General features: G+C 41.8%; 1 protein-coding gene across 2 annotated transcripts in view; it reads left to right on the forward strand.

Annotated features, from left to right (window-relative positions):
• The window catches only part of nbas (NBAS subunit of NRZ tethering complex), a 269,126-nt gene that overhangs the window by 18,407 nt on the left and 227,283 nt on the right, over positions 1 to 23,436 (forward strand). For both annotated transcript variants that reach the window (XM_053647154.1, XM_053647162.1), the window contains exons 7-9: positions 9,368 to 9,501; positions 12,391 to 12,524; positions 14,385 to 14,483. In XM_053647154.1, the coding sequence (XP_053503129.1) occupies positions 9,368 to 9,501; positions 12,391 to 12,524; positions 14,385 to 14,483 (367 nt within the window). The remainder of the gene's footprint in view (positions 1 to 9,367; positions 9,502 to 12,390; positions 12,525 to 14,384; positions 14,484 to 23,436) is intronic.

Raw genomic sequence — 23,436 nt, forward strand, 5'->3', positions numbered from 1 at the left:
TCTTTTAACACCTTTGAAGTACAAGTCCTCTTCTTATGGTGAAGTTTAGCAGTTGGGTGGATTGATGAACTGATCCCACATTTCGATTTTATTTCCAGTGTGATCACAGCATCCTCGCTGGATCAGAGCAACTGCCGAGTTACCTGAAACGTCAGAGGTGATAGGACTTAAAGCAGGGGTTCCCAATCTTTTTTTTTTTTTGCAGCCATGTACTCCTTTCACTGTGAAATAAACTCCACGGACCCCTGCAGTTAGACAAAAATATCATATCACTATACTGTGAAGGCGATACACGATATGCATCATTGATGTACAGCGCCCTCCACTAATATTGGGACCGTTGGGAAATATGAGCAAAGAAGGCTGTGAAAACTTGTTCTTTATTGTTGAACCTTTTGAGCTTTTGTCAAAGAAAAAAATCACAAAAATACTCTGCTGTCGTGGAGATCAAACAATTACAAACACAACACAGGTTTATCAACCAAAAAAAAAAAAGCTTTGTTAAATATAGCAATTATTGGCAACCTTTTAGTCAATACTTTGTGCTGCCTCCCTTTGCCAAGATAACAGCTCTGAGTCTTCTCCTATAATGCCTTGAATTATTGTCCTGATGGTGGAAATGGGCATTTTCAGTGCATGTGCTATTTTCTTATAGCTATTTTTTTTTCTGGGTAAACCTGTGTTGTGTTTGCAATCGTTTGATATCCATGACAGCAGAGTATTTTGTGATTTTATTTATTTATTTTTTAAACAAAAGATCAAAAGGGTAAACAAGAAAGAATTTTTCACAGCCTTCTTTGCTCATATTTACCAAGGGTGCCAATATTAGTGAAGGGCACTGTATCAGTTTGCTCACAAATTGCAAGCACTGCACTTTTAAAAAAAAATGCGTCACTGTTTCCAAAACTGTGTACAAAGATACATTTTTTATACCTTTTTTTTTTAGATTAAAATAATAATTTAATATATTTAAATACATGCAATATTTAATACTGAAACAGTGAAAAAAATAAAACGCTACAAGATAAAATAAACAAACAAAAAAAAAAGATATAACAATATCACAGAAAAGCATATTGTAAGCATCATTTATCATGATATTGGTATAACATGATGTCGCCCAGCCCTACGCTCGGTACACGCTTCATAAATAATATTTAAATGTGGACGATGATGATGATATTTTGCCTGTTTATTAGCACCTTAGAGCTTTTAATTCCTAATCTCATTATCACAGCTTAAGTAATTGACGCAAAATACATGTGACAAAATGTTCACATGAAATCGGCCACAGTGATGTTGATGGGTTTTCCCAGACCGCCACACACACATTTAATAATACTTAATAACAACCGCCTAATACGTCAATGTTACGATTTGTTTTGTGACCGTTTTAATGTTGTTTTAGTTTCAGCTTTTGCTGGCTACTTGGATTGCCATGTCCTTCTAATAGTCTGGCAATTCAATCTTCTTTTCAGTCTTTATATTCGATCCCCAGGGTCTGAACATGTGCAAGTTCATTTCTTTTCACTTCGGAATCTCATTTGCTGCCGTTCTAGTGATCACAAGCTTGTCTAAGCACTGAAATTACATCAGGTTACAGAAAGCACTTTTTTGTGCAGCAGGTTTGAGTGAGCGAGTGTGTGAGAGAGATGATGTATGATTAAGTTCTGGAGTCTGTGTGAATGAGGATGCTTTAGTGATTAATGCTGCAGGAGTTTTAGCCGGAATGGAGAATATTAAAGTCACAGCACCCTAAAACAATCATTTTTTAAAGGTTGCGTCTTGTAACGCGGCATGAAATATTCAGGACCTTGAGCAATAATTGATTGCCTTTGGAGATGGCGCAAACTTCTTAAATGGGGAACTGTGCAGGAAAAGTTTTTCAGCGCTTGACTGATTACATGGAGGCTGTGATTATATACTGCACAGCTTCTCAAGTGGAGCACAGCGGAACAGAGAACGCTGAAAGATTCAGATAGTCGAAGTTCTTCTTTACACTAAGGTAGCTCAAAGCTAATTTTTCTCTTGCTGTCACTCACTCACTCACTGTCAGTTAGTCCCTCCCTCCCTCACTCACTCACTCACTGTCAGTTAGTCCCTCCCTCCCTCACTCACTCACTCACTGTCAGTTAGTCCCTCCCTCCCTCACTCACTCACTCACTCACTGTCAGTTAGTCCCTCCCTCCCTCCCTCACTCACTCACTGTCAGTTAGTCCCTCCCTCCCTCCCTCACTCACTCACTGTCAGTTAGTCCCTCCCTCCCTCCCTCCCTCCCTCCCTCCCTCACTCACTCACTGTCAGTTAGTCCCTCCCTCCCTCACTCACTCACTGTCAGTTAGTCCCTCCCTCCCTCACTCACTCAGTCAGTTAGTCCCTCCCTCCCTCACTCACTCACTGTCAGTTAGTCCCTCACTCACTCACTCACTGTCAGTTAGTCCCTCCCTCACTCACTCACTCACTCTGTCAGTTAGTCACTCACTCACTCACTCACTCAGTCAGTTACTACTCACTCACTGTCAGTTAGTCCCTCACTTACTCACTCAGTTACTACTCACTTACCCACTGTCAGTCACTCACTCACTCACTCAGTTACTACTCACTCACTGTCACTCACTCACTTAGTTACTACTCACTCACTCACTGTCAGTTAGTCCCTCACTCCCTGTCACTCACTCACTGTTAGTTAGTCCCTCACTCACTGTCAGTTAGTCCCTCACTCCCTGTCACTCACTCACTGTTAGTTAGTCCCTCACTCACTGTCAGTTAGTCCCTCACTCACTGTCACTCCCTCACTCATTGTCAGGTAGTCACTCACTCACTGTCACTCACTCACTCATTTACTACTCACTCACTCACTGTCAATTAGTCCATCACTCACTGTCAGTCAGTCACTCCCTCACTGTCAGGTAGTCACTCACTCACTGTCACTCACTCACTCATTTACTACTCACTCACTCACTGTCAGTTAGTCCCTCACTCACTGTCAGTTAGTCCCTCACTCACTGTCAGTTAGTCCCTCACTCACTCACTCACTCACTGTCAGTCACTCACTCACTCACTGTCAGTTAGTCCCTCACTCACTCACTGTCAGTCACTCACTCACTCACTGTCACATAGTCCCTCACTCACTCACTCACTGTTAGTTACTACTCACTCACTCAGTTGCTACTCATTCACTCACTGTCACTCACTCACTCAGTTACTACTCACTCCCTGTCACTCACTCACTGTCAGTCAGTCACTCATTCACTGTCACTCACTCATTTACTACTCACTCACTCACTCACTGTCAGTTAGTCCCTCACTCACTCACTCACTGTCAGTTAGTCCCTCACTCACTCACTCACTGTCAGTTAGTCCCTCACTCACTCACTCACTGTCAGTTAGTCCCTCACTCACTCACTCACTGTCAGTTAGTCCCTCACTCACTGTCAGTTAGTCCCTCACTCACTCACTCACTCACTGTCAGTTAGTCCCTCACTCACTCACTCACTGTCAGTTAGTCCCTCACTCACTCACTCAGTTACTACTCACTCACTCACTGCCAGTCACTCTCACTCAGTCAGTTACCACTCACTCGCTGTCAGTCAGTCATTCACTTACTCACTCAGTTACTACTCACTCACTGTCAGTTAGTCCCTCACTCACTCACTCACTGTCAGTTAGTCCCTCACTCACTCACTCACTGTCAGTTAGTCCCTCACTCACTCACTCACTCACTGTCAGTTAGTCCCTCACTCACTCACTCACTGTCAGTTAGTCCCTCACTCACTCACTCACTGTCAGTTAGTCCCTCACTCACTCACTCACTCACTGTCAGTTAGTCCCTCACTCACTCACTCAGTTACTACTCACTCACTCACTGCCAGTCACTCTCACTCAGTCAGTTACCACTCACTCGCTGTCAGTCAGTCATTCACTTACTCACTCAGTTACTACTCACTCACTGTCAGTTAGTCCCTCACTCACTCACTCACTCACTCAGTTACTACTCACTCACTCACTGTCAGTTAGTCCCTCACTCACTCAGTTACTACTCACTCACTGTCAGTCACTCACTCAGTTACTACCAAGGTTATTATAGTTTTGCATTTTTCATTAGTTTTTATTTTGTTTTGACTTTTCAAATTCAGTTTAGTTTTAATTAGTTTTTAAAGCGGGTTTGCTAGTTTAGTTAAGTTTCTATTTTTTGAAAATGCTTAGTTGTATTTTAGTTTTTATTAGTTTTAGTGTTAGTTTTAGTCTTTTATAATATGGGTTATTTGTCAAGGCCAGAAAAAGTATTGTGTAATAAAAACTCAAGGAAAACATCATACAATTTTAGACATATATATTCAACAGTAACCCCAGTACAAAAAATGTACATATGGGCACAAATATGTAAACAGTCTACACAAGACGCCGCAGTAAGTGCAAAATGTGCAAATGAGGTGTGCCAGGTAAAAACCTAAATAAGCAACAGATTAAAGAAGAGATACATGAACAGTGTGTATTCAACTCATTCGTGAGCCACATATGACATTGCTTAAGAGCCAGGAGTGTCAGGGAGCTCAATCTGAGAAAAGAACATGAAACAAATAATAATAATAAAAAACAATAAACTCTAGAGGGTCAGCTCACCCTGTGTGTGGGTGCTCCAATTGGTGCAGGTTAAGCAGAGCATGGGGAACCTGGCCTCTGGGCGGATGATAAAAACAAGCTGACACACCCATGAAAGATGCTGTTAATCCTCTCTTGCTCCAACACATTGGGTCAGCTTCTTCACATCCTTAATGATCTCTTTTAATTTCTGCTTTGCCGTATCCATCTTAGCCCCAATAAGGCTGTTGACTATTGCTGCTCCAGGTGTTTTGAACTTTGGTTTGAGTAAAGTGGTGAACTTTTTGAAGGCAGTTGACTCACACAGTTGTGTAGACATCCCAGTAATCCAATGAACATGTTAACCAACGCTTCCTCCCGCTTGTGGTGTTCCTGCGTATTTACTAACCAGCAGCTATCGGTTCGCGGGTGAAAGCACTGCTGTAATGTTCTCTGTCCTGCGGTTGTCTCCGTCATGCTGCCTAGCCCTGTACCTTAGCTTCTGTTTCGGGGGAGGGGGGCTTGGCGTTCTCCTTTACCTTATTAAGGTAAGCTAGGTTAGCCTCCTTGTGCACGCTGATCAAATGTACTTTCAAATTCATGGGATTTTTCCCTTTACACCACCTTCCACTGCAAGACACGTGCTTTTATCTAACACAGTCATATTCAGAGGTAATCCCAAATAGGCTTCTGCCGCCTTCTTTCGATTTTCGGTACCGCTATGATGCCAGGCGGGGAGCATGGATTATGCTGTGTTCAATTTGACATGGAATGTCGTAATTTCCGGGTTCCCAGTCGGAAATGTCAACTCTGAAAGATATTTGCTCTATGAAAGACATTGTCAAAGACGAAAACTAAGGACTTTTACTCTATCATTGTATTTTATTTTAGTTAGTTTAGCAAACAGACAATACAGTTTTAGTTAGTTATCGTTTTTTTGTAATGCCTCGTTTTATTTCGATTTCAGTTAACGACAATGTTTTTTCACACCTAGTTTTCGTTATTTCGTTCATTTTCGTTTACAATTATAACCTTGGTTACTACTCACTCACATTCAGTCTCTCTCTCACTGTCAGTTAGTCCCTCACTCACTCACTTACTACTCACTCAGTTACTACTCAATATCACTACCACTCACTCACTGTCAGTTAGTCTGTCACTCACTCACTCAGTTACTACTCACTCACTCACTGTCAGTTAGTCCCTCACTCCCTGTCACTCACTCACTGTCAGTCACTGTCACTCACTCATTTACTACTCACTCAATCACTCACTCACTCACTGTCAGTTAGTCCCTCACTCACTCACTCACTCACTCACTGTCAGTTAGTCCCTCACTCACTCACTCACTGTCAGTTAGTCCCTCCCTCACTCAGTTACTACTCACTCAGTTACCACTCACTCACTCACTCACTGTCAGTCACTCACTCACTCACTCAGTTACTACTCACTCACTGTCACTCACTCGGTTACGCCTTACTCACTCACTCACTCACTCGGTTACTCCTGTCTCGCTCACTCACTCACTCCTTACTCACTCACTCGGTTACGCCTTACTCACTCACTCGGTTACGCCTTACTCACTCACTCGGTTACTCCTTTCTCATTCACTCGGTTACTCCTTTCTCATTCACTCATTCACTCGGCTACTCCTTTCTCATTCACTCGGTTACTCCTTTCTCATTCACTCATTCACTCGGCTACTCCTTACTCATTCACTTGGCTACTCCTTTCTCATTCACTCATTCACTTGGTTACTCCTTTCTCATTCACTCATTCACTCGGTTACTCCTTTCTCATTCACTCGGTTACTCCTTTCTCACTCACTCGGTTACTCCTGTCTCGCTCACTCACTCACTCGGTTACTCACTCACTCACTCACTCACTCCTTACTCACTCACTCACTCGGTTACTCACTCACTCACTCACTCACTCCTTACTCACTCACTCACTCGGTTACTCCTGTCTCGCTCACTCACTCACTCGGTTACTCACTCACTCACTCGGTTACTCCTTTCTCACTCACTCGGTTACTCCTTTCTCGCTCACTCACTCACTCGGTTACTCCTTTCTCGCTCACTCACTCAGTCGGTTACTCCTTACTCACTCACTCAGTCGGTTACTCCTTACTCACTCACTCACTCAGTCGGTTACTCCTTACTCACACACTCGGTAACTCGGTTACTCCTTACTCACTCACTCGGTTACTCCTTACTCACACACTCGGTCACTCGGTTACTCCTTACTCACTCACTTGGTTACTCCTTACTCACACACTCGGTCACTCGGTTACTCCTTACTCACTCACTTGGTTACGCCTTACTCACTCACTCGGTTACTCCTTTCTCATTCACTCGGTTACTCCTTTCTCACTCACTCATTCACTCGGTTACTCCTTTCTCATTCACTCATTCACTCGGTTACTCCTTTCTCATTCACTCATTCACTCGGTTACTCCTTTCTCATTCACTCGGTTACACCTTACTCATTCACTCGGTTACTCCTTTCTCATTCACTCGGTTACACCTTACTCACTCACTCGGTTACTCCTGTCTCTCTCACTCACTCACTCACTCCTTACTCACTCACTCACTCGGTTACTCCTGTCTCGCTCACTCACTCACTCGGTTACTCACTCACTCACTCGGTTACTCCTTTCTCATTCACTCGGTTACTCCTTTCTCATTCACTCATTCACTCGGTTACTCCTTTCTCACTCACTCGGTTACTCCTTTCTCATTCACTCATTCACTCGGTTACTCCTTTCTCACTCACTCGGTTACTCCTTTTTCGCTCACTCACTCCGTCGGTTACTCCTTTCTCGCTCACTCACTCAGTCGGTTACTCCTTTCTCGCTCACTCATTCAGTCGGTTACTCCTTACTCACTCACTCACTCAGTCGGTTACTCCTTACTCACTCACTCACTCAGTCGGTTACTCCTTACTCACTCACTCACTCAGTCGGTTACTCCTTACTCACTCACTCGGTAACTCGGTTACTCCTTACTCACTCACTCGGTTACTCCTTACTCACACACTCGGTCACTCGGTTACTCCTTACTCACTCACTTGGTTACGCCTTACTCATTCACTCGGTTACTCCTTTCTCATTCACTCGGTTATTCCTTTCTCATTCACTCGGTTACTCCTTTCTCACTCACTCATTCACTCGGTTACTCCTTTCTCACTCACTCATTCACTCGGTTACTCCTTTCTCACTCACTCATTCACTCGGTTACTCCTTTCTCATTCACTCATTCACTCGGTTACTCCTTTCTCATTCACTCATTCACTCGGTTACTCCTTTCTCATTCACTCGGTTACACCTTACTCATTCACTCGGTTACTCCTTTCTCATTCACTCGGTTACACCTTACTCACTCACTCGGTTACTCCTTTCTCATTCACTCGGTTATTCCTTTCTCATTCACTCGGTTATTCCTTTCTCATTCACTCATTCACTCGGTTACTCCTTTCTCATTCACTCGGTTACACCTTACTCATTCACTCGGTTACTCCTTTCTCATTCACTCGGTTATTCCTTTCTCATTCACTCGGTTATTCCTTTCTCATTCACTCGGTTATTCCTTTCTCATTCACTCGGTTACTCCTTTCTCATTCACTCGGTTACTCCTTTCTCGCTCACTCATTCACTCTAGTACTACTCTACTTCTAGTACTACCTAGTTTGATCCTTGCACGTTTTTGCGGTTTGATTGTGGATTATCCTTGTGTCCTGGTTTTGACTCTAGCTGTGGATGATGATTCTTGGATTAAACTTAATAAAACATGCTGAGCTTATGCACTTCCGCATGTTCTCACACACTGACTCAGATGATGATGTTGTGGGTGATGTTGTTGTTGTTGTTCTTCTTCTTCTTCTTCTTCTTCACTCATACTCTTTCCTTCTCTCTCTGAATAGCAGGAGTCACCATATGGTTGAGGAAACTTTTGAAAATGAATAATGCTGCGCTCTAACAGCCACATGTTCACATTAATAATCCATTACTCCATTATCCTGGCAGCATGATTTATTTTACCTCCTCCTGTTTTAGGTCTTGAGAAAGGCACATGACTCGGTGCAAAACATTATAGAATTTGTTGGTAAATCACATTTTAACTGAAGGTGCTTGTAATCAACTGTATTGATCAGTTAATGTCTATAGACTCTCATCTTACTGTATCAGATGTATCAGACTTTAGCTAACTCTAGCTAGCTAAAATTCAGCGTAAATATCTGGTTACTTCTGATATGTGTTGTTATTACCCAATCTATGTTTATTATCTGTTATCTACTGACTTATTAGTGATCATGAGCTCTCCAACTAAAACACGTCACAACCGTGTAACAGTACACTCTCGTTTGTTTGCGCTCTCTCAGCTCTGATTGGCTGTCAGCTCTTGTCAGTCACCCTGGGGTCAGACTTCTTTCATGCCTAAACTTGGGACGTGACAATGTATTTGACTCAGTCATGTTTTCATTTTTTATTTTGAGCACATTCCCACTGTAAATTTAGGATTGGAAGGACACGTCTCTTTCTACCAGAGATGAACGTTCATAGCGATAATGACTTTTCTCACCTCCTTTTACTATTAAGTGATTGGATGTTAGATGTGAATTTGATGCTCCACACTGTCACAAACTTTAAAAATCACTTTCAATTATTAAAGCAGCACATTTTATGAACAGCGCAGGATGTTCACGCTAAAATGTAAAAAATTGTGACCTGACGTGTTAGGCAGTGACTTCGACACTAATGATCGTTTTGCGATCTTTGGATTTGTAGTGCCGAAGGACCCGTCTCCACAGTGGAAGAAGGTGGCGTGGAGTCATGACTGCGCTTTGCTGGCGTATGCTGATAGCACTGGCACTGTGCGAGTCTTCGACCTGATGGGCAGTGAACTCTTCGTCATCCCGCCAGTAAGCACCTCGAACCTAATCCTCTTCTTCCCTCTGCTTCTCTCTCAGCTCTGTATTTCTGCAGCTTGATGGTTTGGTTTCCCAATTTGACTTCTGAGACATAACGTACCGAGCGTTGGACTTCCGGAACAGGATTGTTTTGGATTTCCACTCGGGTTGCATTGTCTATGCATTAGCTGTATAAATTGTCCTCCTTTTGAAATGATTTTGCATGCTCTGAATGTGAAGTCAGTTCAGAAGGAGGTGAAAGGCCACCTACACATGATCAGTGAACAATCCGCTATTGTTTTTCATATGGAGAGAGAGCGGTGCTGATTTGCCTCAGGTGACCCCATCTTGACCGCCTGGATTTGATGCATTTTGCTGCTAGAGTCCAAGTTCCCTCAAATTCAACTCTGTTCGAATGTCCGCTAACCTTTCCGAAGCGCAACTCATCAGATTCGCCTTCATATACGATTCGCTAGTTACAAGAGCAGAGCAGCGAATTATTCGCGTGTCTCAATTAGCAGAGCTTACGATGCACACAGATATCGCTCATTTTCTTGCCCTCCATGATGTCGCCCATCTTCTCCAAAAGATGACCAAAGCCAGAACCTGAATTTGTTTGAGATTTACGTAGATCTCCAGTGTGCTGGATTTACAGACATGCAGAATAGCCTGAATTATTCATGTTTTCAGACATGTCCTGATACCGTAGTACTGCTTCAGCCTCGCAGTGAAAGTGCTCATCATTCATACAGGGCAAAAAACGCTTTGGAGTTGTTCATAAATTCTCAGAAAACCGGATTACCATATATAGCACTGCGCTGTTGAATTCTCAAATCTGATTGGTCGGGAGATGTTGACGACTTTTCTGTAACTGTTATTGGACAGGGCAGTATAATGATGTAGGGAATAGTGTGAATAAGAGAAAAGAATGAGGTGGCATTTTGGACACTGAGGGCGAGCTCTCGCTGCCAGTTCTCTCCCAGTGTGACTCAGTCCTCCTTTTGTCCCTCCTTGAATATCTGCCAGAATAAATGACCTATTAATCTCACCATATTATCATTGTAGGCAATTTCTCTGTGTTCCTTTTTACCATTCTGTCCTTCATGTCACACTGTATCAGTGGTGGATCTTCGGAGATACACGCTGTCTCCGAGCTTTCTTTTTTATTTCTAAGAAATGTCATATACATGTCTGAAGCAATTGTACTGAGAGCTGCAGAGACTCTACATTGAGAGATTATTTTTGCTTTGTTTTTTGAGTAGCACTTTTGCATTGTGGTTGCATCAGCTCTCTTTATCAGTCTGTCTTTCTCTCTTTGTATCTATCTCTCTGTCTATCTCTCTTTGCTTCTGTCTCTCTATCTACCTCTCCCTGTCTCTCTCTCTCTCTCTCTACCTCTACCTCTCTCTCTCTGCTTCTTTCTCTCTATCTACCTCTCTCCCTCTCTCTCTCCCTTTGCTTCTTTCTCTCTATCTACCTCTCTCTTTCTCTCTCTGCTCCTGTCTCTCTCCCTCTCTCTTTGCTTCTCTCTCTCTCTTTGCTTCTGTCTCTCTGTCTACCTGTCTCTCTCTCTCTCGCTTTGCTTCTGTCTCTCGATCTACCTGTGTGTCTCTCTCTCTCTGCTCCTGCCTCTCTCTTTGCTTCTCTCTCTCTCTTTGCTCCTCTCTCTATCTACCTGTCTCTCTCTCTCTCGCTTTGCTTGTGTCACTCTCTCTCTTTGCTTCTGTCTCTCGATCTACCTGTGTGTGTCTCTCTCTCTCTCTGCTCCTGACTCTCTCTTTGCTTCTCTCTCTCTCTTTGCTCCTCTCTCTATCTACCTGTCTCTCTCTCTTTGCTCCTGTCTCTCTATCTACCTGTGTCTCTCTCTCTTTGCTCCTGTCTCTCTATCTACCTGTGTCTCTCTCTTTGCTCCTGTCTCTCTATCTACCTGTGTCTCTCTCTCTTTGCTCCTGTCTCTCTATCTACCTGTGTCTCTCTCTCTTTGCTCCTGTCTCTCTATCTACCTGTGTCTCTCTCTCTTTGCTCCTGTCTCTCTATCTACCTGTGTCTCTCTCTCTTTGCTCCTGTCTCTCTATCTACCTGTGTCTCTCTCTCTTTGCTCCTGTCTCTCTATCTACCTGTGTCTCTCTCTCTTTGCTCCTGTCTCTCTATCTACCTGTGTGTCTCTCTCTCTGCTCCTGTCTCTCTCTATTTACCTCTATCTGTCTCCCTGTCTGTATCTCTATCTACTTTTCCCTGTCTCTCTCTTTGTCTGTATCTCTCTATCTACCTCGCAGTCTCTCTCTTTCTTTGTCTGTCTTTCTATCTACCTCTCTGTCTCTCTCTGTCTCTCTCTCTCTCAATCTCTCTCACTCTTTGTCTTTGTCTTTCTATCTACCTCTCTGTCTCTCTCTCTCTCTCTCTCTCTCTTTGTCTCTGTCTTTCTATCTACCTCTCTCTCTCTCTCTCTCCCTTGTCTCTCTCTTTCTATTTTTAAAAGAGACTTTCACTTAGGCTGTGCTGTTCACTGAATACAGTTTGAGGTTAATGAACGAACAGTGTGATATCGCAGTGAGATATTTGATCATTCACGAAATTTGCTCAAATTTTGAAGTTTGATGAATGATGGAGGCACTTTGGTAAACAATTTGTCACATTTTGAATGAAATTTTAGAGGTACCCGGGCTTCCCGCGTATGTAAAAGCAGTCGCCTGTGGTGTACACCCTGCCGAGCGCGAGGAAAGCACGCACATACGCACGTGCGAGTGCTCAGTGCACGCAGAAATGAAGTGCTCGCACACGCTGTAGTTTCTCTGCACACCGAGTTTTGGATTGATGTCTCACTCGCATCACCGTGAGCTTGTTGTTCATCTTTCTCTTTGCCTCTTTCTTTCTGTCTGTCTTGTCTTCGTCTCCCCTCAGGCTGTGAGTTTTCCTGGAGATTTCAGCTACGCTGCCGCTGGCTTGATCTTCCTGGAATACACAGCTAGTGCTCAGTGGTCCGCAGAGCTGCTTGTGATCACCTACAGTGGCCAGCTCAAGAGCTATCTGGTCAGGTAAAAGTGGCACAAAAAAAAAAAAAAACAACAACTTTGGGACCAAAAAAGATGATTTTGGCCCCAGTCATGTTTTATTCATGTCTTATTTATATTCTGATTTCCTTCTGCTTACCTCAGAAGTGGGAAATCATAGTTCAGAATAGTTATTTTTGAACTCCGTGTGCTTTTGGCAAAGTGGGGTGGGACAGACGGACATATTCATCCTTTATTAGCAACAAGCTATCTAGCTGTGAACTATACAGACAGTGTTACAGATTTAACAAGCGGGTATGTCTGTACGCTGATTGCGCTAAAGCTGATAATCGCAGAGAGAGTAAAGCTAAGAAGTGCCGCCGTGTTTACTGCTGACGCCGTGAGTAGCCGTGATAATTTGACGTCACTCGCTGAACTCGGGGTCGAGCAGACAGTCCGGCGTTCCCGATGACCTTTATTTAAACGCGGCATTATTTTGGATAATACACTTATAGAATCTAAACATCTTCCTTGAGACATCCATACACATCATAAATCTAAGACTAAAACTACTTCCTTGTTGGGTTGAAGGTCTGAGGATGACGTCATGCTGGGTCAACTCGGTTACAGTATGTGCCGATGATCAATCTTATAAACGAGTCCCAAAAAAAAATAGCTAGACAACTGATTGAAAAGCCAAGTTGTGTTTATTTTATCGCGACCTCGTAAACAATCCTTAGCACCAATATAAGATTAGGTCATTATCGTTCTAAATGTATTATTGACGTGTTTGAAGACCTAAGAGGGTTGTCAGGTGTATGAATAGTGTATTGTAGGGCAAAGGGAAAGCATGACTCAAATGAAGCTTAAAAACACAATCTGTGTTGATGACAATTTTTTTCATGGCGTGTTAGACCCCTTCTGTCGACCGTAATGCCATATAATTGATGTGGAAAGCAGCCAAACCGTGACGCGCACGAAACGCCGCTCAGCAGCTCAAACATGTTTCTGATTATTTGATGCCTGGCAGAGACACGCTAATGAACTGAGCCTCCATTCCAATTATCAGGTTCTTCTCTGGACTTATTTTAAGAGGAAAACATTAACGCTACATAATTTTCTTTTTCTATTAAGCACGCAGGCCAGCAGATTCAGCGAACGAAAAGTGGGAATCTCAGCTATTTTAATTAACCGTTTTACTGGTGCTTGTGGAAAATAAAGCTGTTTTCTATCTAGGGATCTTGTAAGGCTATACTTCTCTATACTATACTTCTGTCAGTGTATAAATCTTTCATTCAACCTTAGTCACGTTGCTTGAGTGGATCTTTTAAATACTGCAGTTTGTCTCATGTGGATACTGTAGCTTTTACAGACATAATTCTATTTGGGCTGAAGTTACCAAAAATCGTGATACTTTTGGGCTCCCATACATTTAACCCTCATGTTCGATCTGTACTTTTCCCAGTTCAAATAATAATGATCAAAAGTGCTATTCATTGTGAAAGGACCAAGTCAAGCCAGCCTCAGGTGCTCCGCCCATGGGATATGGAGCGGATGATATCTTTTGTATCCTTTTCTGCCCACGAGCTTCCCGGATCTTACTTACAAGCTGTTATCGATGAGGAAAACAAACTGTAAATTTTGTAAGATGATCAAATCACTAGATTGAGCACAAGCACAAGTTCATCGAGTCTTTAAGTTATTAAAGAAGTTTAGATTGGAACGGTTAGCGGTGAGTAAACGAGATCCTCTTTCCTGGCCACATCTTTTTACAATGCCTTTTTGATGTTCACCTTCATTTAAAAACAACAACAACATTTGAACACACTCTCACTCTGTATGTATGATGAGATGAGCTGGCCTTCTACTTGGCTAACGATCTTCCCATAACTGTTTGACTTTCAGTACCGGAACCAACCAGGGCTTCCAGGAAAGTCACACCTTCAGTTTCTCCACCCACTATTGCAGTGGCGTCACGGCGGCCATCTATCATCCGGGCCACAGGTGAGTAGACTCGGACGCACCTATACAGCTTTAATACACTGTACATCAGCGTTATAGTTCCTTATGAATCTTCTCAGACGAGCTAGTTCAGTCCTGTGTACTACTAAACTGTAAAAAGTTTGAAAGCCATGTCCAAAAAAAAAAAAAAAAGTTATGCACTTCCACTAGGCTTTTAACATTCCTGTTCCAAGTTGCCAGTTTATAAAATTACACCGAAGGCCTGAAGGCTGTGTAATAACACTCTGACAGATGTAGAAATCAATTTGTTTCTCCGTTTTCTAATTCATTGTGGACCGCGAGGTATGACCTGGATTTTAAAGTGCCCATTATTCAAAATAATGGTTCCAGAGCATTCCATACTTGATCGTACAGGCTTGGTTTATTAGGTACACTGTTACAGTTAAAGGCTATAGCTGTATATTTTAAGCGCACGTTAATGCGAGTTAATACGTCTTCTATCCATCCTTTTTATTCCATCGCTAGGCTTGCTAGGATCAACCACAGCACTCTGTTGTTTCATGTTTTTCTTGTGCTCCTACGCTTTATTTTCTTTACCAACTACCCCAGCGTAGCAAGAAGATGGTTGAAGTTCAGGTCGGTCGAGGGGAACGTTCTCATGCATAAGTGCTTTAAGGCATTGCTACGATGTGTGATGTGTATCACAATATACCGTATCGTGTTTGTTTACAGACTGACAGCAGTACAATAGTGTTGCGGTTTATTTATTTATTTATTTATTTATTAAAAATTTAACAGCGAAAGCATGTTAAAACATGTGATTTGCTGACTGAAGCCGCAAATACTTAATCTTTTACTGTTTCTCTATTTTTTATGTTGTTTTTTTTTTTTTTTTGCGGTTTGTATCATTTTGCAGTGTGAAAGATTAAGTACAAAATGTTAACACCGCATCAGCTGCTACGATCAGTTTGTAATTATATTTATATTGAAAAAAAATACATAAACAGATATGATGATATCCATGATGCATTAGGAAAGCATATTGTGATGATCATAGTCATCATCAGTTATTATTAACATGCGTTAGTGATTCTCCTGATTGTTGCTGCTGAAAGACATTTTGATGTGCAATAGTGTGTGTGTGAGTGTGTGTGAGAGAGAGAGCGAGAGACAGAGAGAAAGAAAGGACAGTACTCCCCTCTAGACTGTCACCAGGGGGCAGTGTTCAACTTGTGTTAAAGTGCGTTTGTGTGCGCGCGTGTGTGATTGAGATTAGCTGTGTGGCTGCCTGCTTTCTTCTCTTATCATCTTCTCACACTGGTCTTTGGTTTAACTGATGAAGTTTCTGGAAGCTCTGGCTTTGAGACGGTCTTCATCTCTGTCTCTCTTTCAATTCAAAGCACTTTATTGTCATGGTTGTTTACATACAATATTGCCAAAGCATCAATATAGATAAGAAAGGAGAATAAAGCAACAACAACAATAATAATAAAATAAAATAAAAACGATATTAGGAATATTTTTTTTTTCAAGAATAAAAAATATTAATTACAGAAATAAGCAATTAAAAATAAAGTGACAAAATGCAAGGTGCCAGTGGAGGACAAAAGTATAAAGGTTATGATAATTCTGTACATTTAATGCCATATGATGAAATAAAATACAGTAAGGTAAATTAGGAATGAGTAAATAAGCAGTACGAGTGTGTACGATTGTCCAGTGAGCCGAGATCCGAGCAGTAGATGGTTTCTGAGCATGTGCAGCTCCGAGATGAATTTTGCTGCAGCAGGTGCGTGGTGACTCCGACCCCAGTAGCACCTGCCTTCGGTTGGAAAACCGTGGTAAGAGCTTAGAGAAATTTTCAAAGTATTTTTCTCTTGTGTCACGGAAGGTATTACAGTGAAGGAGAAAGTGTGGCTCCGTCTCAGCCTCACCAGTCTTACAGAGACAGCACACTCTTTCTTCCTTTGGAAGCCATGTTTGTTTGTGTCTGCCTTTCTCTATGATTCTTTAGGATTTTGTAAGGATCCGTCTCTGTTTTGTACGTCTGACGCTTAAGAGGTATTCTCCCGGCTCGTATTTTGTGTTTAGGGCCCGATAACATTCTAGTTTACTTTGGTTTTTACTTTCGCTTTCCCCAGTGGTCCAGAAATGCATTTTTACTAGTTTGTATGATTTGCTTTATTCTAAATTGGCTTCGATTAGATGAGCTGGTCTGAAACTGATGGTTAGATGTTGGTGGGTTTGTGAGTTTCAAAGCCAGCCGATAGAGGGGACTGATTTTAGGGCCTAGCTCTTGGGTTTTAAGGGCTTCGTTTTGAAGTGTATTAGAGGAGCTTGATTTAAGATGAGTCCAGAATTGAAGAGATTGTTTTTGGTTTTTTTTTGTGAATATTTAGAATTAAGGGATATCTGCCTAATTCAGCTGTGTGCACGTTAGTTGGTGGTGTTCTCTGCACTCTCAGAACGTTTGGACAGAATTCTGCATGCGGGGAATCTATGGGGTGTTTTGTTCCATCTAGACTAGTTGTCCTGACAGAACTGGCCCCACACTTCAAATCCATAAAGAGCTGTAGGCATAATAATACTGCCAGAAAGCTTGCACCAAATTGTGACTGGATGTCTCCTTGGGTAAATGTCCCTTTAATAGTGTAGAAAGCTCTTCTCGCTTTCTCTTTTAATGCGTTCACTGCCAGACCGAAGCTACCTGAAGCACTGATTTTTAAGACAAGGTGGACGTAATGTAGAGTGTGTTTCCCAGAGTGAAGTTGTGCCTGGTTTCCTGTAATCTGGCTTTTTTTAGGGGGGGAGGGAATCATTCAGTTCATTTACATGGACAACAATAATCCACTCTCAACCCGATTAAGACCATACTTTGATTAAGAAACTACCATGTAAACAGCAATTTTTACTTACCTTAATCTAATTAAGGTCATTCTCGAAGTAAGCAATAATCGAATTAAGACAGGTGGAGTACTCCTATTTTAGTCGCATTTTGGAAGTGTATTACAGACATGTAAACACATTAATCGCATGATGAACGTCGTGTGAGAGTTTTCACTGCAATTTGCGACAGGACACGATCACACACGGCAGTTTTACGTTTTACGGCAAACAAGAGAGTTCGGCTGCATCCCAAACCGCATACTTGCCTACTATAGGCCTGTAGTGGGGAAAAATACATGTATCTCGGCTACTATATAGACGGTAAGTACGCGGATGGGACGCAGCCCATGGCTTCAAGCAGTTGTCTATTAGCACGTATAGCATGACAAATAATTAACTGCACTTAAAGCGTCCGTAAAAAAATTAAATAAAAACACCCAAAACTGTATACGGTACCATAACGAAGACGAACTGTATGTTGATACGTGAAATTCTGGAGGGACGGCGTGGCGCGGTGAGGTAATGACGCGGGCTATTAATCTAATTATGTTCTATAACATGTAAAACGGGAACGTGACAGGAGTATTCTAAAAGCGACTCATGTAAACACCTTAATCACATTATTATCTTAATTATCTTAAAGAGTAAGGTCAATAATTAGATTATTGCTGTCCATGTAAACGTAGTCTTTGTTTTAGTTTTTTGTCTGATTGACTGTCATGGCACAGTTGTCGCAGTAGTTCTCCGGCAGGTCCAGATGCTGCTGGAGCCCTTGTACAGTGGCTGACAGCAGCACCAGGTCATCTGCATAGAAGAGGAATTTCACCTCACGTGAGGCCAGGTGTTGCGGATTGTTCCAGTAACACTGCTACAGTGCCCTCCAGTAATTTTGGCACCTTTGGTATATATGAGCAAAGAAGGCTGTAAAAAATTGTCTTTATTGTTTAACTTCCTATTCCACAGGGGTATAAATATAAGGTAACCCACAGGCCAAATTCCCTTAGACCAAGGAGTATAGCTGTGATGTGCGGCAAAAGGTTGTTGAGCTTCACAAAATGGGAAGTGGCTATAAGAAAATAGCACAAGCAGTGAAAATGCCCATTTCCACCATCAGGGCAATAATTAAGAAGTTCCAGTCAACTGGAAAAGTTATGAATCACCCTGGAATTGAACGTGTGTCTATATTGTCTCAGTGCACTGTGAAGAGGATGGTTCAAGTGGCCGAAAAATCTCCAAGAATCACAGCTGGGGAATTGCAGAGAACAAACTCAAACGTCTCCAGTTTGCCAGACACTACTGGAACTTCAAATGGGCTGGGGTTCTATGGTCAGATGAAAGCAAGATGGAGCTTTCTGACAACAAACACCAGAGGTGGTTTTGGTGCACACAGAGAAGTAGCCATATGGAAAAGTACCTCATATCCACGGTTAAATATGGTGGCGGCTCTTTAATGTTTTGGGGCTGTTTTTCTGCCAGAGGACCTGCACATTTTGTTAGGATACGTGGCATCATGGACTCTATCAAATATCAACAGATATTAAAGGAAAACCTGCCTGCCTCTGCCAGAAAGCGTAAAATGGGCCGTGGTTGGATCTTCCAGCAGGGCAATGATCCAAAACATGCATCAAAATCAACACAGAAACGCTTTACTGACAACAAAATCAAGGTCTTGCCATGGCCATCCCAGTCCTCTGACATGAAACCCATAGAAAACCTGTGGGGTGAACTGAAGAGGAGAGTCCACCAGCGTGGACCTCGAAATTTGAAGGATCTGGAGAGATTCTGTATGGAGGAACGGTCTCAGATCCCTTGCCATGTATTCTCCAACCTCATCAGGCGTTATAGGAGAAGACTCAGAGCTGTTATCTTGGCAAAGGGAGCTTGCACAAAGTATTGACTAAAAGGGTGCCAATAATTGTTGCACACTTATATTTAACAAAGTTTTTTTTTTGGATAAACCTGTGTTGTGTTTGCAAATGTTTGAGATCCATGAGAGCAGAGTATTTTTGTGAATCTTTTGAACAAGAGATAAAAAGGTTAAACAATAAAGACAACTTTTCACAGCCTTTTTTTTGCTCATATTTACCAAGGGTGCCAATATTAATGAAGTGCACTATACATCATTTGATGTACATGTTGAATAAGGTTGGACTCGAATTGCAGCCCTGTCTAGCTCCACATCTTTAGGGGAAGAAATCTGTTCTTTTATTCCCAATTTTTACTTCATGCCTGTTGTCTGAGTACATGGATTTCATGATGTCACACATTTTGCCTCCTATGCCAGATTGCAGAATCTGATCCTCTGGTTGATGGTGTTAATGAGGTTGGCAGGGTAGTGCCTCCTGAGCAGCAGAGTGGAGATGGTGATGTTGGCCTCTGGAAATTCGCTGCCAGGCTGTTTGTCCATTCTTATGACAACCACAGGTCGTTGGTTCCTGTGTGGATGATGATGATGATGTTCTGCGGGTTGTTCAGAGTGAACTGGCAGAGGAGCTGGAGCGCACGTTTGGTTGTGGGGCACCATAATTTGCCGACTCTGTGTGTAGTTAAGAGCTTTCTGTGGTGTAAAAACTTGCCGTTTGAGTCTATTAAAATGGCTGTTTTTGGGGGATGCCTTCCGAGAGCATTGTGGGGTTTGATGGTTTGTTTGAGGGTTGTCAGCTTGAGGAGAACTGTGTTCAGCTGGCTGTGTGACAGTGCTGCTTCTGGTCTCCTGGCCATTCTCTAAGACAGGCTGCTCACTGTTAGTCTGTGAGTCTGTAGAGTGGTGACTGGGGGGGAGCTTGATTGGATGTTCTGCTTAGATTCTCCAGTTTTGCATTAATGCTGTGCAATAGGATGTCTTTTTCTTTTTTTTCTTGGAGTTTTTTTTCTTATTTTGCACACAATGTTATTTACTGCTTTTGTTATCTTTTTGAAGATCTTTTAATTTCAACTCCAGCAGACCTATTTTGTTGCTGCTCTCTTCGTTGAGAGCCTTCAACTCGTCCCTTAGACCCTGTTTACACTAGTGCGGTTTCAAAATTAAAACGATCCTCGTCCACACTGGCGTTTCCGTTGTGTTTCAGAAATGATCTCCGTCCACACTACACATCATGGTAAAAACGGATGCATAGGTCACATAAGCAGTCAAACTCGTAATGAAATAAACAATAAGGGATATTGTTTCTTTTTAACGTAGGCTTTTTTTTGCTGCTCTTAATGCGGGCTGCTCAAATGGCTTATGGGTCAAGAAGCCTTATCACCACGCGGCTCACTTCCTTTTGGTCTAACCCCAAAACCGGCGTTCCATGTAGGGGTTTACATCGCTTGAAATGAGATCTGTTGCCGATTGCTCTAATCATAGCTCGGCTCTTGCGCATGTAGGCAGCTGCAGTATTATAAAATACAGAATTTAACTGTACAATGGCTGCTAAGAATGACGACAAAGCCAGCAAAGCTTGCGGTTCAGTCTCCATGTTGTTGTTGTTGTTGTTGTTGTTGTTGTTGTTTATGATCACGGTAGCGTAATGGTCATATGGTAAGGGCTTGACGAATCAGGGAAGGATACGCAATGATCCAGAAAACCCAATCACGAGTGAATGTGGGCAGCCACGCCTTCGTTTTCAAAAGTCTTCGTTTCGGTCTGTTTACACTAGCTGCGTTTACATGGACAACAATAATCCACTCTTAATCCGATTAAGACCATACTCTAATTAAGAAACTACCATGTAAACAGCAATTTTTACTTACCTTAATCTAATTAAGGTCATAATTGAAGTAAGCAATAATCGAATTAAGACAGATGGAGTACTCCTGTTTTAGTCGCATTATGGACGTGTAGTAGTGACATGTAAACACCTTAATCACATTATGAACGTCATGTGGGAGTTTTCACCGCATTTTGCGACAGGACACGATCACACACGGCAGTTTTACGGCGAACAAGAGAGTTCGGCTGTGTCCCAAATCGCATACTTTCCTACTATAGGCCTGTAGTGGGGAAAATACGTGTATCTCGGCTACTATATAGACGGTAACTACGCGATTTGGGACACACCCACCGCTTCAAGCAGTTGTCTATTAGCACGTATAGCATGACAAATAATTAACTGCACTTAAAACGTTCGTAAAAAAAAAAATAAATAAAAACACCCAAAACTGTATACGGTACCATACCGAAGACGAACTGTATGTTGATACGTGAAATTCTGGAGGGACGGCGTGGCGCGGTGACGTATTGACACGGGATGTTAATCTAACTATGTTCTATAACATGTAAAACGGGAACATGACAGGAGTATTCTAAAAGCGACTCATGTAAACACCTTAATCACATTATTATCTTACTCAGAGTAAGGTCACTAATTAGATTACTGCTGTCCATGTAAACGTAGTCATTGAAACGCGAGCCCGGAGTTTTCAAACTAAAACGGGGTCTTTGGCATTTCCAAAAGTCTCCATTTTCAGGCATCGAAAATGCCGGAGTAGTGTAGACGGCAGGCGTAACCGTAGTAAAAGTTATGCGTTTTAAAATGCAAACGCTCTAGTGTAAACAGGGCCATAGCTGTTCAACAGTATCTTTCTTGGAGTTTGCGTTCTTTGAATTCAGCAATCTCCATTTCCAGTTCTGAAAGGCACTCTTGGATGCTGTGAATGGACACTGTTGATCTAGGTGTGGTGTAGGGGGAGAGGAGCTGTGTGTAAGCGTGAAGGTGAGACTGTGGCCTCTTCTGTTGCTGCAGTTGTAGGGGAGAGAGAGAGGCCTTCTCCTTCTCAGTTAGAGCTTTCAGTCCTTCAGAGTCTCTCTCATACTGTTCAAGACGATCCTCTGAGCCCTGGATCATTAATATAGAATTTTGGTGTAGTGTCCAGGTACAGTTGTCTCATGGCTTTTGAGCAGAGTGCTGAGTGCCGGGGATTTGGGTGTTCTGTATGGAAGAGTAGGTCTGTTTGTTTTTTTTGTTTTTTGTTTTTTTTTTCTCTCTCTTTTCTGTCCCCTCTTCTCATTTGTGTGTATGAAGTCTGCCCTGAGAGTTTCTGGAGATTCTCTGATTAGTTTAGTTTGGTTTTGAACTTTTTTCTTGCAGTTGCGCTTGTTACATCATCAGGGTATGTGCTGGCTGGGCTGCTGAGGTCCTGCTCCTCTGCTGAAGAATGCTTGTCCTTTGTCAGTTGATTGCTTCGTTCTTTAAGGCTCTGATTGGATGTTGTTCAACTGGCCAGCTATCCAGATGTCAGAATTTTTAATTACATAATCTACTCTCAGACTATTGGTATCTTAATGGGCCACTCATTTCCTTGTTTGGCCAAGAAGGCTTCACACTTTCCTCTTCACACCTCCAGAGAGAGCTGTGGGTTGTTATTGAGCAGCCAGGTATGCCTGGGGTAGATGTGAATGTATTATCAAAGATGCTTCCTAATAGTAATAGTAGTCGTAGTAGTAGTAGTAGTACAAGTAGTAATAGTTGTAGTAGTAGTAATAGCAGTATTAATAATAGTAGTAGTAATAATAATAGTAGTAGTAGTAGTAGTAGTTGTAATAATAATAGTAGTAGTAGTAGTAGTAGTAGTAATAATAGTAGTAGTAGTAATAGTAGTAGTAGTAATAATAATAGTAGTAGTAGTAGTGATAATAGTAGTAGTAGTATTAGTAATAATAATAGTACTAGTAATAGTAGTAGTAGTAATAATAATAGTAGTAGTAGTAATAATAGTAGTAGTAGTAGTATTAATAATAACAGTAGTAGTAATAATAATAGTCATAGTAGTAATAATAGTAGTAGTAGTAGTAATAATAATAGTAGTAGTAATAGTAGTAGTAGTAGTAATAATAGTCGTAGTAGTAATAATAGTAGTAGTAGTAATAATAGTAGTAGTAATAGTAGTAGTAATAATAATAATAGTAGTAGTAATAATAGTAGTAGTAATAGTAGTAGTATTAATAATAGTAGTAGTAGTAATAATAATAGTAGTAATAGTAGTAGCAGTAATAATAGTAGTAGTAGTAATAATAGTAGTAGTATTAATAATAATAATAGTAGTAGTAATAATAGTAGTAGTAGTAATAATAATAGTAGTAGTAGTAGTACTAATAATAATAATAGTAGTAGTAATAATAGTAGTAGTA

This window comes from Ictalurus furcatus, chromosome 2, assembly GCF_023375685.1.
Source record: "Ictalurus furcatus strain D&B chromosome 2, Billie_1.0, whole genome shotgun sequence".
Classification (NCBI taxonomy): Eukaryota; Metazoa; Chordata; class Actinopteri; order Siluriformes; family Ictaluridae; genus Ictalurus; species Ictalurus furcatus.